The 17,417-nt window shown below is 36.2% G+C and overlaps 4 protein-coding genes across 4 annotated transcripts; all 4 read right to left on the bottom strand. All coding sequences in view use genetic code 12, as the record gives it.

Annotated features, from left to right (window-relative positions):
* Positions 1–41: 41 nt before the first annotated feature.
* Positions 42–367, bottom strand: COA3 (Cytochrome c oxidase assembly factor 3, mitochondrial; the record flags this gene model as incomplete). Its single annotated transcript, XM_001523303.2, has 2 exons — positions 42–288; positions 354–367. 2 exons carry the CDS (start codon positions 365–367, stop codon positions 42–44), a joined length of 261 nt encoding a protein of 86 aa, XP_001523353.2.
* A 505-nt stretch (positions 368–872) lies between these two features.
* UTP18 (U3 snoRNP protein) lies at positions 873–2,621 on the bottom strand (the record flags this gene model as incomplete). Its single annotated transcript, XM_001523302.2, has 1 exon — positions 873–2,621. The coding sequence occupies one exon, from the start codon at positions 2,619–2,621 to the stop codon at positions 873–875; it is 1,749 nt and encodes a 582-aa protein (XP_001523352.2).
* A 566-nt stretch (positions 2,622–3,187) lies between these two features.
* On the bottom strand, positions 3,188–6,155 carry LOS1 (pre-tRNA nuclear export protein; the record flags this gene model as incomplete). The annotated part of the gene is made up of 2 exons (XM_061119645.1): positions 3,188–4,495; positions 4,548–6,155. 2 exons carry the CDS (start codon positions 6,153–6,155, stop codon positions 3,188–3,190), a joined length of 2,916 nt encoding a protein of 971 aa, XP_060975628.1.
* A 902-nt stretch (positions 6,156–7,057) lies between these two features.
* PVL30_005102 (uncharacterized protein) lies at positions 7,058–8,164 on the bottom strand (the record flags this gene model as incomplete). Its single annotated transcript, XM_001523299.1, has 1 exon — positions 7,058–8,164. The coding sequence occupies one exon, from the start codon at positions 8,162–8,164 to the stop codon at positions 7,058–7,060; it is 1,107 nt and encodes a 368-aa protein (XP_001523349.1).
* Between the last annotated feature and the right edge of the window lie 9,253 nt (positions 8,165–17,417).

The raw sequence follows: 17,417 nt of genomic DNA, 5'->3' as shown, positions 1-17,417 counted from the left end.
TATGTTTCCCTTTCATTTCTCTCCACTCAACTTCCCATGTCTTACTGCTTTCCAGCCTCATACTCCTTCTTTAATTTCGTCAACTCTTCATCACTAATAGGTGGGATAGGAATATCACTAAACTCATCCTCAGTCATTTTCGTGAATGTGTACCAATATGCCGCAAGTGGGATCGAGCCAATGACAAATAAAGATATGGTATTCCTCCAAAAAAAAGGTTGACGGACTCTATAAAGAGCTGGCGTCATTTGATGGGTCTTTGGGTCACGGTATTGTGAATGTGCTTTTCTAAATTGGCCCAAGGTTAGTATACTAAGGACAAGTATAAGTTAAATAGCGTAGTATTTACATACGGTGCGATACCCATTTTGTTTTGCTTATGTTATCTCTCGTGTCGGTGCTGATAGTGCAGGTGGTGGTGGTGAATGGTTACTATCTCAAGAGGAGTTTGTGGTGAGAGATTCAATTTTACTTGAATTTGATTTTTCTTGATTTAGTCGTAACTGAGAGTGGTTCACTGGTAGCGTTCATCACTAGCATCAACCCCGTTTTTACCATACCAAGTGCACAAATTTTTTGGCAACCAGATATCACCACCATTAATGAGTTAGATTGTTTGTTTGCTTCTTTGCTTCTTTGCTTGTTTGCTTGTTTTTTTGTTTGCTTGTTCTTTTCTTTTTTTCAATAGAAATTAAGAACATCAAAAAAAAAAATACAACAAACAAACCCAAACAATATACGTATTGACACTTAAAGGCTTGAAAAAAATTTGACTACATTAAAAATACATCGTTGTAAAAAAAAAACAACTACCAAAGATCATTATTTTCTATTCCTCTATATTATCACTGGCAAAAAAAAACAGAGCAACACTAATAGTGGTTTAATCTCCATAACGTTACTTTACCAGCTTCATTGCCCACGGCCAACATCTCATTATTTGGAGAAAACACAATTGAAGTGACTTTTCCCAAGGGGGTACCACTCGTTGGCCAGTTACTGTATACTGAACCCGAGGGCATGTGAACCAATTTAAATGCATCTCTTTTGGCCCTCGACGCAATTGCTAGCAACTGCCCATCTGGGTTGAACAATAGTGACGATATGGACGTGACCAAATTCTCAACCGTCTTGAATGGCTTTGGATTCAAAGTGGATTCTGCTGTATCTTTGAATGTGGAACGGTCGTACAAGTTTACAATACCATTGTTTGACCCAATAGCCATCCATCTAGAATTTCTTCCCCCCAATTTAACTCTAGTTATTCCAACACCACCATCGTCTGCCCATTTGCGCAAGACTTTGTTTTCCAGCTTGGATGTTAATTTACCAGTGAGTTCGAATTCCCAAACTTCACCGGCGGAATTTATAACAACAACAAACGATTCGTCTTGAGCAAAGTCGAAATCAACAACGGTACCCTCAATCTTGAATCCCTTAATCCATTGTCCCGTTGTCCCATTTACGAGATTGAACCATCCAGAGTTACCAATCATCCCAATAAATTTTCCACCGGGACTCAATTTCATCGACTCAAACGACTTTTGCACTTGCTCGTGTCCATACATTCGACTAATTTTTTCCACTTCACCAGTATTCAAATTAATCTTATTCATATACTTTCTACGACCGGCAGCATAAACTAGATTCTGTTCGGGTTGTGGAGAAAACTGACATGCCATAATCGGACAGTTTTTGAGAAAGTATGAAGTCATGTAATTATTTGTCTTGCCATCAATTTGATAAAGACGAATGGTTTTATCAAAACCTGCAGTGAGCAAGATAGAGTGTGTTGGATGGAAAGATAACGCTTGTATTGCCGACTTGGAGATTTTCTGATAGTTGGCATCTTTCAAACGCGTGATGGAGATCCTTGTTGGCGATATAAGCTTGAGCTGTTTCGAAGCGAGGAATTGGTGCGTCGTCGAAAGAAATTTCGATAGTGTTGCAGGAGTCATTTGCTTTTTCAAACTCTCATCGTCTTGATCCATATCCACATCATTGTCATCATCTCTATCTTCATCATCAGAGTCACCTGCCTCTTTCAACTGCTGTTCAAATTTGTTTACCCATTCAGGACGTGGGTAGATCTTTTCAAATTGGGAGCGTAGTCTGGTAGTATATGCCTTACCTGATATACATACATCATCGGGGTGTCTTCTTAATTTCTTTAGCCTGTCCGATGCTATCAATGATATGTTTAATTTCTCATCATCACTATCAACCCATGCCATTTCGTCGTCGTCTTCGTCGTCGTCGTAATCGTCATGGTCACCTTCATCTTCAGAGTCTCCACCCTCTCCCGATGTTTCTCCATCTTCCATATCCTCATCTCCATCGTCCTCGACATCCTTTTCTTCTCCATCGTCAATATAAAACAAGTCTTCATCCTGTACCAAATCATCATCTCCACTGTCGCTGTCCTCTTCATCTTCAATCACTTCCTCTCCCCCTTCTGCATCATCGTCATCGAAATCAAATATATTGTCAACCCTTTTCAAGCTATTTTGCAATCCTTCGATGTCTCCAAATACTAGTTTTTCCAACATGAGTTCCTCCTCGTCCTTTGGCGGTACTTCCACCATTTCCCCTTTTCTATTTTTTATCAATATCGAAGTCATTCTTGTAAAGACAGAAAACAAGGGTGTTTTTTTTATGTGCAGTTGCTTTTTGGCACTAGACGTCGATGATGTTTTGGTAATTAAGTTACTCTACTCTTGGGTTCAAGTATCTTCTCTGTAAGCATCGAAGATGAGATTTGCAAAATTCGAATATGAGTGTGTGAGCGTGCGCATGCGCGCGAGATGAGGAAAATGTGCGGCTTTGATGTAAATTTTCAAAATATGGGTGCTACCATTTCATCAATCTTATACAAGCTATACTTTACATATTTATATCCTTCTACGCCATTTCTCTCTTTTTTTTTTCTCTCACCTCCCCCATATCACCATTTCTTTCCTTTCTCAAGATTGTGTTCATTATGATCATTCAATCTACTTGTCTATAAACTTTTACTTTCAATTTTCTTTATATTTTTATTTTCCAGTTTGTATAAAATAAAGTAAAGTAGCATGCCATCAAGCGTTCACTTGTTCTTTTCATCATCATCATCATCTTCTTCTTCTTCTTCTTTCTATTTTTCTTTTAATTTTTGTTATCCTTTTTTGTTTTATATTGGCTGTCAATTCTATTTTTCACCTTTCATTTGACTGACAAATGTGACAAAATACTTTTTGTAATCCTTTAAGTCTAAATTGATCAAGTTGCTGCAGAAATCATTGGTCATGTCCTGGCCAAGTCCCATATTAGTTAAATAAACCGAAAGGTATTCAACAAATTGCTCTCCCTTCTTTTGTTGAAAAGTTTTAAGCAAAAGAGCGATATCTTGTGCAATGAGTCTATACTGAGCATCGCCAAGAACAAACTCTTGTTTGCGAAATGGCAATTCAAAGGAGAGGTTGACTACTTTTTCCATCAAGAAATTATCAATTCCTTCCACTGGAGGAAGACTCTGACCATATTTATCTTGCTCATCTGAGATTTTGCCTTCTTGGCCAAAAACATTGACTAGATTGATCAATTGAACAATCGCCAACTTGGACACCGCTGTGTCCGATATGTCATATGCGTATTCAAATAACTTGGACACAACCGTGGCAAGCTCATTCTTATTGCTCTCTGTGACCAACAAACTAGGCAAGTGGTTGATGATAATGGCATTGATGAAATTCAAGATAGCTTTCTTGAGGAAATTCTTATCTCGACTAATATCTGGTCTCAAGCTCTCATCTTCTGTAACTGGCAGGTCCAATACTTCAAAAACTTTCTTGAAGAGAGGAGAGAGAAAATTGTTTAGCAACTGATAAATGTTCTCATCGGTCCTATAGGTATGCGCAATTTGGCCAAGGAAACTTAAAAAGTCGCTGATCTCACTAATCTTCAAATTAGGCGCTGACCAGATGATGGTGATCAATTTGGTCAAGTGGCCACTAATGATTGTGCTATTCAAAATTGGAATGAAGCGAGCAAACGCAAATCTAGATGCATCCCTAACGCTCTCCGATTTCGAAAAGTTTTCCAAGGTAATCAAAACAACTTGTGCAGCATTATCAACCTTTTCAACCACTTCGGGTGGAAACTTCAAGTTTGTTTCGTAATCATAGCCACGAACAATTGTGCCCAATGCCATAAGTGAATGGTGGGCCTGGAGTACAATGATGGGTTCTTTGTTGGCAATGGAAATACATTTTTCCAAGTCGTTAAAGATTGGCTGGAACATGGCTTGCACAAGTTTGACCTTGAGCGAGACATATTCGTTGGGGATCAAGGAAATGAGAAGACCCATGGTTTCAAACAAGTACTGTTGGTTGTTAAAATTACCATTTTCCACCACGTCATCGTCCTCATCGCGCGTGGGCAATTCCGCTTTAATTACCAACAAAGGTTGCATTTTCAATACTATATCCTCAATCAAAGCCTCATTGTCCATTTTGGGCTTTGTAAGCTTCATGAAGCGGAAAAAACAAGTACCAGCTTCTAAGCCTAACTTTATCGTTGCTGTTGAGTAATCCCAATGGACTGGTGAAAATCTCAATAATCTTGAAAACAAGTTCCTTTCTATTCTCGTGCGAGTTTAAAAAGCTGTAATGTTTGACAACTAGCTCAAAAAAGCTAGATTGGATCAAAGGGTGGTTCACTTTGATGATGAAAGGAGAGTTGATGAGTTTCACCAAAAACTCTTGAAACATCAAGTATGGCTTGCTTTCGCTAATCTTGGCTTTTGGCGCATTGATAACATTATTCTTCAAGCTTTCCGAGAAATTGCTAAGCTCAAACATACCCAACTCCAATTTGTTCCAAGGCTTGTCACCTTCAAATAAAGACTGGTTTATAATAATAGGGACTGCTTCTATGTACAAGTCTGGTACTAATGATGCAATACCATCTTGGAAGAGCTTTAGCCGTGCTCTAAACTCGGCAAATTGGCGTTCTGTTTCCTCATCAGAGTCATCGTCTTCTTCATCATACTCCATCTTGCTAATAGTCTTGTTCAATAAAGTTGATAAAAGCTCAACCGAATACAATTGCGAGTGTTTTTTACAAGCGCCCAAGAATTGTTGAATAAATGGGAATACGCTTTGTGAGACGTCGTCGTACTCGTGACCAAGGAATGTTAGCACGATTGGCCACAACTTGAGTAACTGTTCATTTACCTGATCCAATAAGCTTGGCTGGTTTCCCAACACAATCAAAAGTTCCTCTCCAATTTGATTTGCCAATTTTGCAATGCGCTCAACAAACTCGAGGTCATCTGACAAATCAATAGACGATATCACATTGGTCAAATTTAGTAGACTCACAAGCTCCAATTTATTTTGAGCTGGCATCTTTTTCAACAATATATGGATCAAAGTTTCGCATGTCGAATTACGCTCATTTTCTCGACTAAGGTATCCAATGATCGTATTGATGGACTGTGGAGAAACAAATAGGCCAATTTCCATCCAGTCGACATATTGTGCAATGATATTTAATGTATTGTCAAGAACCTCGTCCAAGTTATTGGTGTTTTCTAAAATGTTGAACCAGCTTGTGACCAAAGCTGACATATCCCTGCTTCTAATGGCATCTTTCAATGTCATGTTGCGTTCAGAGAGAGCTGGTGAACGTGCAATATACTTGTCTCCAATCTCCATATGGATACTCATCAAAATTCTAGTATAATAATCCAAAGCCAACTGGGAGTTCGTTTGTGTGGTCGCTAGTAAGTTTGTCAAGAAATCAGGAACAGTTGATATATACACTTGTGTAAAAACCTTGGCAAATACCTGGGCTAGCTTATTTCTCAAGAATGCCTCGTCCTTGAGATCGTTTACAATAAACTCCGAAAGCATCTTGAAAAGCGTTTGGCATAGCTGAAGACAGTCCTCAGGGTCAAGATTTTCTGCATTTTCTTCAAGCACTTGGTATAGAAAGAACTTGAGCTGGCTGATCAACGTATTTGATGGCGACGAGGAAAGAAGCTTGAGCGCTGTGTCATAACCACTTTTCGATCCTTTAACTTCGTTGAGAAACTCATACGCTTGCACTTGTAACTTTTGGTCCGCAGACCCATCTAATGCTATTTCGATAGCATTTAGTATTTGGCTTTCCATGAATGAACTGCTATCTGAACGCTACTTGTAAGAAACTAATGGCTCTTTCTTTCTTTTTTTCTTTTTTATTTTTATTCTTTTCTTTTCGACTTTTTTTGAAAACCTAATAATTTTTCTTTGTTATTCAATGTGAATAAGTGGGCGGTTTTTCAAGATGAAGATTTCAAAACACTCAATAGGCTTGCTTCATATAAAGGTACAAACTTTTCGCGATGTAGTCGTACTAGCTCTTTGCTATTTGAGCAAATATGTATAAATTAGATTCTAAGAAAAAAAAAAATTTTGGAAAACAGGGAAGTAAAGTCACTGAGGTGAAGGGAGGTGGGAGTTGAGAAACTATATATATATAGGCACAAATATAAATAGATTTCTAGATGCTATGAAAATGCAGGATGTTAAGGTAAGATGTTGGATGTCAAATGAGTGAAGTGAATCCAAAGTCTTGATGGTTGTTTGTTACAATATTTCCCTCTCTTTTGGCTGTAAAAGAAAAAAGAAAAAACAAAATAGAAAACTTTCTCTGTTAGATCAAAGTGTTAGCGTTGTTGTTCGTGGTGGTAGTAAATTTGTATGTTTGTGTGAGTGTGTGAGTGTGTGAGTGTGTGTCAGTGTGTGCATTTGTCGCTTTGGTTTCCCGTCTACAGCAGAAGATCTGGAAAAAAAAAAAAAAACCAAAAAAGAAAAAAAAAACAGAAAATCTTTTTTGTCACCATGCACACGACAATGGAGGAAACAGTAGAAAATGCATTCATAAATGATTCATAAATGATCCATAAATGATCCATAATTGATCTATTGACATTTTATTGATAATCTATAAAGTATTTATAAAGATCAGTATATATAGAATAAAGCTGATTTATAAAACAGTGCAGTTTTAGTTTCTTGGTCACTCATTCTCTTTAGTCCAACACAGCGTACTTCTTCAAATGGTCTGGGATACAGTCGTATAATCCCTTGTTTTTCAACCATGTTTTGGAAAAGATTCTGTCACTGTATTTGTGTGCAGAGTCTGCCAAAATGGTGACGACGTTGCTTCCTTCCGGTAAAGTCTTGGCCACTTCCACGGCAGCCACAACGTTCAATGCACCAGTTCCTCCCAAGTACAATCCTTCTTCGTCCAATAATCTATATATCATGGTGATGGAGTCCTCGTCAGGGATCTTCACTGCATCGTCAATCAACTCGATATCGGGTTTCAAGTTATCGGTGACTCTTCCCTGGCCGATACCTTCGGTGAATGAGGAGCCGCCTCTCTCCATCTCTTTTCCGTTAGACTTGATGTAGGAGTAAAGAACGGACCCTGGTGGGTCTGCGAGCACAGCTTTGGTTTTGCCGTTGCTGATGTCTTTCAAGTAGCGTGTTATTCCGGCAAATGTACCACCAGTACCCGTAGAGCAGGTAAACGCATCCACTTTACCGTCCAACTGTGCCCAGATTTCAGGACCAGTGGTTTCAATATGTGCTTGACGGTTGGCGGTATTATCGAATTGGTTGGTCCATACTGCATTGTCTAGACTCTCTGCGTGTCTCTTTGCTTGGTGATTATAGTTTTGAGGATCAGTAAATGCAACTGCGGGCACGGGGTAGACCTCAGCACCCAACAATCTAAGTGTTTCGATCTTTGTCTTTGATTGTGTGTTGGGCATATAAATGACACATTTGTATCCTTTTGCACGGCAAACGTGGGCCAAGCCAATACCCGTGTTGCCTGCTGTTCCTTCGACAACCGTTCCACCTGGTTTGATCAAGCCCTTTTCTTCGGCATCCTTAATGACGTAAAGAGCTGCACGGTCCTTGATAGAACCTCCAGGGTTCATAAACTCGGCCTTGGCATAGATGTTTCTGCCAACAGAATCTGAGATTCTTGGTAATCGAAGCAAAGGTGTGTTTCCAATTGCGCCTGGAAACCCAGTCTCACTGACTAGCGGAACAAATGGTAGTTTGACCTCGCTGTTTAATGAAATGGAAATGCACCTCTTGGAAATCCTAGAAGCTCTCGAAATCATAATTATGTGAATTAAATAATTGAGAAACAAACCAAAAAAAACAAAAAAAAGAAAGAAAAAACGTAGTTTGAGCAATAAAGGTTAGGACAAGTTTCCAAATCTGTAAGAAAGTGAATAGGCAATTGAGTGGGGCGGGGAGGGGGGGGGGGGGGGGTCAGGGGGACGTATGGTTGCTGAAACTAGTTAGTTAGATGTTTTCGAGCGCAATAAGTTTTCCACGGGTGCTTAGGTAATCAGCTCATAACACGTGACTTTTCTTTCCCTTTTTTTCTTTTTTTTGTTTTTTTTTTGCTTTGGGAGTTGTCTCGAGCAATTAGTAGGCAAAAAAACTCCAGGATAAGGACAGATAAGTCACATGACATGAGGAGAGACGCAAGAGTTTGGATTTTTGTCTACAGAAATATATATGTACATATATATATATATACATATATATATATGTACTTGTGTGTCTACAGTTAAAGTACAAGATATCGTGAGTATTAGCACTGAATGCTTTTGGAGTTTGTAGAAGAAGGAGAAAGTAGGCAAGAATGAAAAAATAGAAAAATCTAAGAAATCTATTGACAGATTGTTTTCCAAATCAATATTATTTTTATTCCACCCTTTCATTTACCATTTTTTTCCGTTGTATATGTTTGAGTTAATATTTGAAAGGGGAAGGGGTCAGGAAAGAGCAGGATAACCAAAAAAAGTAAAGAAAGTTAAACCTCTCTTTTCAGGAATGTCATAAAATTTTATAACGAATCAAATTTCATCGAGCTGCGACGATGGTGACGGCATCGTGGTGGCAACACAAAAGAGGGTCCCTCTCAGCGAGAGTAATGTATTGAAAGTTCCTATAAAAAGGGGAACATTTGATATGTGTATTATTTCTTACCTTTTTATTTTCTTCTTCTTCTTCTTCTTCTTCTCAACTGAAATAGCAATCTTTCTCAAGTTTACGAAATATTCCAAGAATCTGGAAAATGCTAGGTTTGGAGCAGTTTGTGTGGAAAGCACGGTGGTAACTTTGCAGATGCAGCTTTAAAAAAAAAAAAAATGGAGAGGCATGGGGAGACAGAGGGGGGCAGAGGGAAGAGGGGTCTTCAATATTTGTTACCAAGGCTTTTACAAGGTACTTCTTTTAATTTTCTTTTTCATCTCTTTTAAAATATACATAGTGGAGTTCTGCAACAATTGAAAATTGTTTATTCATAAACAAACTTTGGACAAAATTGACATACCCACATATACATACACTTGTACAAACTTTGTTGGGTATTTTTTATTTTAATAGATGGAATTGCATGATAAGGTGGTTTCGCAACTTGTGTGGTTTACTACTTTAGTTTTGGAATTTGGAATTTGGTCGAGAAAGATATAGAGGTTGGGTATGTAGAGTGACACAAAAATGGGTGATGCCGAGGTAATTTTTTTTTATTTTTTTATATTTTTATTTTAATTGAGGCAACATCTGGGAGAAAAAGATTACGAAAGGGTTCTGCACGATACGAAGGTACAATTTTGAATATCTTTTATTTTATTTTCTTCTTCTACTTCTTCTACCACCACGAATTCCACTTTCTTCAATTTCAATTCACATCTCTACTTCATCTCCATCTCCATCTCCATCTCCCTTTCTTTTTACTCTTTAACCGAAACGCGTGGCATAAAAGTTTGGCGGTGTTGTACATCCATAGCCATGTTATCCTACACTGGAGCAAACTTTTCTCTACACCCTATTCCGGTACTCCCCAATGGAATTTCAGCTGCACTGAATAAACTCACCTTCTGGCATTCGTGCTCATCCCCCCCCCCCCCCAAAAAAAAAACAAAATAATGTAGAAAAAACATATACCATTCATATTCAATGTGTTGCTCCTTGTTGAATTTTTATTTTCCAGTTTTCATGTTTTTCTTTTTTTTTTTTTTTTTTTTTTTTTTAATCTTCACTTTTAATTTGTTTTGAAATATTCATATTTGATTTTTTTCTTTCCCCAACACGCTTTCTGGTTAGCAAGAGATTGAAGGAAAAAGAGAAACAGGGATAGTTCTTTACACTCGTAAAGGAACAGGGATTCTGTATAGGCAAACCTTTTGGAGATATATCTAACTTCCAATACTTCAAAGCCAAGATTGTGGGCCATTCTTGGTTTTTCGTTTTTAAAAAAAAAATGGCTTTAGCTATAAACGCAGACAAGTATTTTTTTTATAGAGAATAGAGAGGTTCCTTGCTCCTTACCTCTTTCTTTAAAGATGATAAAAAACTATCAGAAAGAATAAATATACTTTATGTTTGTGCAGGTAGAGTTCGATTAAAGAATTTTGTCACCCACATACGAGATGCGAATAGTCTCATAGACTTTAATAAAAAAAAAGAGGGTTTGGAGAAAGCATTAATGGAACTCTTTTCTCTCTAGAAACAAAGAACGAAATAATAATAAGGTAAAAGAAACGGTTCTTTGTTTGTTTTTTTCTTTTTTCTTTTTTTTTTTTGTTCTTTGTTTCTTTTTCTACCAAGGTTCATGACCATACATATATTCATTTCAATATCGTCCATGCCACTGCTTTTTTATCTGAAGTTTGAAGTAATCTGATTAATCAGGATTAATGATATACAAATACAAAATTCAAATACGAAAAAGCAAATCAAAAAAGAAGTAGAGAAAGCTGGAAAACAAAAAATCACGGAAAACAAAAAATGAAAGCGGAACGTTTTAATTTTTTTTGTTGATCCGACTATTCCGTGAATAAATTCTTTTGCAAATTTTGTTCATGGTTCAATTTATTCTGAGAGCATAGACCAGTACTCTGGGATTTTGCAAAGCCAGCTTTTTTCTTTTTTGGGTGATGAAAAGATTTTAGGCAAATTTCTATATGAGCAAGTACCGACAGACGTGAATAATTGTCCATTGTCCTTTAGGGTTGTAGTTGTACTTGTTGTTATAGTTGTAGTTGTAGTTGAAATGGTTTATCTCTTTTGGGGATACATTTTCTCTCCTTCCCCCCCCCCCCCCCTCTGCAAAAAAAAGGGGTATGAAAAGAAGAATACGAAATGAATCTTGTTGAGTTTGTATTGGCACAAATATTTTGCTCTGGTGCAATGAACAACATTCTCCAAACTACGGATTCTCGGAGAATATGGAGTCCTTTTTTGTCTTTTGTTTTGTGGAAACTGAGTTGGTTAGTGGAAAGAATACAATGCTCTATAACCAGTTCAGTTCCAGAAGTATTGTTTCCTTCCTTTTTTTTTTATTTTTTTATTTATTAGTTCCATTTTCTTCTATACATATAATAATAAAGCGTTTAAAGAAATAGCCGAAGTATACTTTGTTCTTGTTTTTTTGTATGGTTATATACATGTACATATATATATAGATATATATATATATTCTCTTTACCTTACTCTATTTCATGAGTCGGTAAACGCTATCTTCCGAGTTAGAGGGGGGGGGGCGGCAGGAAACAGGAATCAAGAAGCAGGAAAAATATTATTCCGAGGTTAGGTCGGAATTGGCGATGAAAAAAAAAATCGCTCAATCATCAATATATATATATATATACCTTGGTGTGACGCGTCTATTAAGCTTCATGTCACCTTCAACTACTTTTAGTAAACTAAAACACCAATGTTAGTCCATCACCTAAATAGCTGGAAATCCATTATAAGTTTCTAAAGTTGAAATTCAGTGCAAAATAAAAAGAGAAGAGAAATGAAATGAAAAACGACCCACTTTTAGATTTTAGCTTGACCATGGGGTTATCGTGCTAGGTCCTATCCTAAAAAAAAAAAACAAAGCACCAACCAAGACTAAAACCAAAGCTAAAGCCAAAAAAAAAGAAAAAGCTCAAGAGCTAAAACTCATCAAAAAACAAGACTAGCAAAGCAAGGGATCGACGTTTTTTAGTGCTGCGACCAAGTGAATTAAGGCATGTTCACATTTAGCTCCAACTCATAACCATATACACACACACTTATATTCAAATATATACAAATACATGTATATCTAATTCCTATTGTCTCTTTCTTTTTATAACCTATATTCTTCTGTCAATATTGTTGATTGTTTTCTTGTTGTGTTTTTAAAGCAGAAACAGTTAAAAATTAATGAAACAAAAAAAAAGAAAGAAAGAAAAAAACAACAACAACAACAAGAGATAGGCTGTAGTTATACGAATTAGAAGCTTCCATGTTAACCCTATTGTTTTTATTTTCTTCTTGTTGTGGTAATGTTATAAATACATGTACATGTACATATATATATATATATATATGAACGAACCAGGATGACTCTGGTTATGAGGTTTAGCAAGAGATGTCTAGAGAACCAAAGTCAATAGAATTACTACAATCTGTTAAGAAACGTTTCCAACAAGTACTATAATATGAATCTTTTCTTCTTCTTCTTCTTGTCGTTGTTATTGTTATTATTGTTATTATTGTTGTTGTTGTTTCTTTCCTTTTCGATGCATCCACCAAATATGTAAAGACTTTGGGCTAACCATCCATGTATCGAACAATCTATATTCTTCTTTGGACGGAAAAAGAAATCAGAAATCAATTTCCGTGAATTTTAAACAAATACAAAACAAAAATCTTTCTTGTAAATTAAAACCAACAAAAGAGAGAGGGAGAGAAAAGAGCTGAACGAGCAACACAAAGGGTCCTTGGCTTCATTTGATACAACATGTTTACTACTACACGTGTAGATGTGTGTGTGTCCAAATGCATATTTGCTTTGAAACCATTGAACATACACAAACATACACAAGCAATTACAAACACATATACACTTATCTCCAAACTTTATTGTTGGAGTGATTTTGAAAATGGTAATTCTAAAAAAAAGTTTCAGGGCTTAAAATACTTCTGAATAAGTCCACAGAACATGTCCCACTTGTTGTTTGTTATAGATATATATATATATATATATTTAAAAGATTTGGCCTTATCAAGAGTTGGAAAAAGGCCAAAAAAACAACAACAACAACAAGAGCAAGAGCAACAACAACTTACAAAAGGAACACGGACTTCATCTTTGTGGCATCTTGCAACTTGCACTTTGCCATCTGCAAAAGGGTTGTTCTTCTATCCAGTTTTCCCATTTCAATTTATATGTACTTTTACATTTGCTTTTGCAGCTTGGGCCTGAGTATTAAGCTCGAATACCGCAATTCTCACAACCAACACCTTACTGGCTCACAATAAACCAACACTATAATGCAAGTGCACCATCGCCAAGTAGCTTATGCTGTCGCAACCAACGATGGCAAGAAAAGAGAAAGAGTTTTGAAGAAAATAAAGAAAACAAAAGTGTATTTTAAGGAAAAAGAAAAGAAAAGAAAAGAAAAGAAAAAAGAGAGGCACAGGGCTTCTTGGAACTGGTTCTATTATATTATATATAGTATGCATTGCTGCAACATATGGAACGTCACCACCCACATATTGTTCGTAACCACCTTACTTTCCTTGGTTTTCTAGTTGCCTCAGGCTATAGGAAAACGGTAAGAAAAAACCCCAAAAAAGAAACAGATAGAAAGAGAAATAGAAGAAAAAGAATAAAGAATAAAGAACCAGAAGAAGAAGAAGAAAAAGAACAAAAACAGGAAGAAGAACAAGAAGTATTAGTGCATACCGTTGGTAATTGGGAATCTTTTTTAAAAGGAAGCATGGAAAGCACCCTTTATAGTTTTTGTGAAAGGAGTGGTGGTTGTGATAGTGCTAGTGGTGGTGGTGTTAATTTTAAAGTAGAAGTATTAAGGTGAAAAGAAGAGTTTTAACGTTTATAATTGGTATAATTAGATATGCAAATAATGACGCGTATTGAGTACATATTGGAGAACCAGAGGAAGCAACTTGTGGATAAAAACACATCCAAGTCAGAATTGTTCTTTCTTTTGCATTTCTTTTACATTTCTTGTCCTTTAAATTAATTGATTATGGTAAATCTTTTCTAAATAGTTGATAAAGGTAAAGGTAAAGGAGAAGATGAAGGTGAGAATAATAAGGTTGTTGTTGTTGTTGTTACTGTTACTGTTATTGTTCTAATTGTTATTGTTGGTGGTGGAGGCGGGCAGTGGTGGGGGACATCCTAGAGGGAAGGTGGGGGCACCATATATTATCCTAACCACAAGATCAGCAAAAGAGTAGAAAGATTTGCAGTGATATGGAAGAGATAGAGAGTACCATGGATTAGTTATTGTTGATGCTGTTGATGATGTTGATGTTGATTCTGATTTTGATGTATTGCTGGTGCTGCACAAAGATCTTTTGGGCATTAGAGGATTTTCAAATTATCCATATATGGTCAAAAGTTTAAAGATGGATAGAGGTTGCTGTACCAAGTCTTTTTTTTTTCTGTTTTCTTCTCAATCATTCGTTTTAAACCTGTGTTTCTACTTCATTTTTGACTGTTGTTTACTTTCTTAGTAGAAAGTATTGAATCAATAAAAATTAGTTGCACAATGTTCGTGACCATTGCAGAGACGACTATCCTAATTTGTTTTTCCCTTCTTTTTTATTATTTTTTTTTTTTGTTAAGGTTAGGGTTATGGTTCTGGAGAGGTATGAAAACGACGACATAAACAAAAGAAAAGATAATCTAGAAAGAACAAAACACTAAAAAAGAAAAAAAAAAATAATGATGGAGAGTTGAGGAAATTGTACTAGGACAATGTTGGGCAGGTGGTTGAGACTAGACAAGACGAATCAATTAGCAAATTACTCTTTTATTGGGAAAGCTTGTTTGCATTGGATTATTTACCTTGAATCAGATGTTTTTTATAAGAACTGGGAAAGACGCGCCAACTATTTAGTTTGCAATTACCCTAAGGTATACTATATTGTACCATGTTGTACCATGTTGTACTTTTCAATGTTGATACATTTGTTTCCAATTCAAACTCTATTATACTTTATTCTGGTCTTCGGCACTGTGCAAAAAAAAAAATACGAAAAGAGGAAAGATAGGGGAAAAGGTTTGAATGTAAATAGAATGTACGGACAATTGATTACCCAGAGTTTGTACGAAATCATATCATCAATGATGAATTTTACACTATCTTTCCTCTCTCTCTCTCCTCACCTCTCTTTCACTTTCACTTTAATTCGTTTACTTTTTCTAATTCTGTACTCCTTTCAAGTTGACCTTCCCTTCAAGGTACTTTTTTTTTTCAAAACAGTTTGCTTTCATCAAGAAAGAATGCACAAATTCTCTTTTATTTACTTTCGTTCCTCGTTTGAATAAAACAAACACTAGTTTTGTCGTACCCGCTGAACTGATCACGTTGTCGAGTAAACAAAAAAAAAAAATTGAAATGAGGTTGGTGGCTTGAGACGCGTTCTACCTCATCTTGAGATCTCACTCTTCTTCTTCTTCTTCTTCTTCTTCTTTTTCTTCGAAATACTATGTGGTTATGATTGTTGCAGTAATCAAAAAGAAAACCAAAACCAATTCTAACCAACTATTGTTCTAGCCAGTATAAAGTAAGTGAAAAAAAAAGTATAATTTCAAATTAAATTTTTAAAAGAAGAAAAAAAAAAACTTCAAGTTACACAAAACTAACGGAGCTGAGAGAAAAGACACAAAACGTAAAATAAATATTTTCCATTTTTTTATTTTTTTTTTTATTTCATGCCCAAAAAAATAACCTCTTCATCTTCAACTTCAACTTCAACAACTATTTCAACACCAATTTCAAACACACACCAGCAACAACAACAACAACAACAACCATAACTAAAGAGAGAGATAAACCCTTTGTGTCATTGGGCCAAGCAGCTTTGCAGCTCAAAAATAGATTGCGGCAATTCTTTCTTTTAATTTTTTTTTTTGTTTAGTTTTATCCATACGCGATACAAATAGATCTCGAAAACCAAAATTATCCCCCAATTGAGTAATAATCATTACACAGTAGTGGTTTAAGCAACATTGTATCCGAACCGTATTTGTTTCAGTATTTTGCAGTGCTAAGCCATATAACAAGGTAAGGCACTTAATTTCACGACAATAAACAGCTTATAGTCCTATTCATTTTCTCACACATACACACACAGAGAGACTTTTCTTTTTATCTTTTATCCTTTGGCTATGCTCCTTTCACAACATCTCCCGGCACTTGTTGGATCTTTTTTTTCTCTATTCTCTCTCTCCTCTCTTCTATTGAGATGACCAACACAAGCTACTCAAAGCATGTGTACTTTCTGTACTGGCTACGAGAATTTCAGCTGTGCTTGGGTCAGGGAGCAACGATGGTCATCGGAGTGCCATGCGGCACTATATTAATCAGTCGTGCTTTGCTTTGGGCAAAAGTATTTCCGCAGTGTGGTTGGCAATGTTGATATGCGTAGTATAAAAAGGAACTGTCTCTTTGCCTCAGGCCATATCCATGTCCTATTTCTACCATTGCCTTATGCCTTATGCTTGATGCTTGATGTTTGATGTTTTATGCCTTTTCTGGTTCTTCTTCTGGTTCTGGTTCTTCTTCTTCTTTTTTATGCGCTAAAGATAATCTTTCTCTAGGGTGAAAATGTTGTGAATTCCGTGTTGACCATGCACCATTGATGCAGAAAAACGCCATTCTCTCGGACTCCAAATTGCTTCACAAGCCACATATGTCAAGATAAAGAAACTGAGAATGAAAGGAATAATAGAGTGAGAAATTTGAGAGAATACATACACACACATTGCAAGTGTTTACTCAATGTTCACATTAGATACAATTTTTGACTAAATTGCTGTTTAACCAAACTGAACTAAGCAAAGGAAACTGAGGGTCTAAGCCCCGAGCACTACAACTATTCAGCATGTTTACCGGTTTGCCCAAAAAAAGTAAAAAAGTAAAAAAGTAAAAAATTGGATCCAAAAACACAAAATATCAGTCGATTTGTCTGTTGAATGGGATTTTCCTCCTAATTTTTTAGTTTATGATTCTCAATTGAGTTTTCTGTTTAAAGCACAAATTGTTCAGTCAACCGCTGGGTGGGGGGAAGGGAGGTTGAAAAACCCCAAAAATAATAAAATTATATAAAAAAAAAAGAAATTTCTTTTTTTTCCCCCCCTCTTTCTTTCCTTTTTTTTTGTCACCATATTTTTTTGTTAGCGTCAATCTCAATCTCAATCTCAAATATCAGCATCTCAGCATCTCAGCATCTCAATCCCTTTCCTTTATTATCATGTATTTGTAACTATGGCAAATAGAGTAATTATGATATGCAGATACAGCAATTGTTTTCTATTACTAGTAGTGTTGGTAGTTTTAGTAGTAGTAG

This window comes from Lodderomyces elongisporus, chromosome 7 (assembly GCF_030384665.1).
Source record: "Lodderomyces elongisporus chromosome 7, complete sequence".
NCBI classification, from domain to species: domain Eukaryota; kingdom Fungi; phylum Ascomycota; class Pichiomycetes; order Serinales; family Debaryomycetaceae; genus Lodderomyces; species Lodderomyces elongisporus.
Note: the sequence above shows the minus strand (reverse complement) of the source record. Positions and strands in the feature narration are given on the sequence as shown.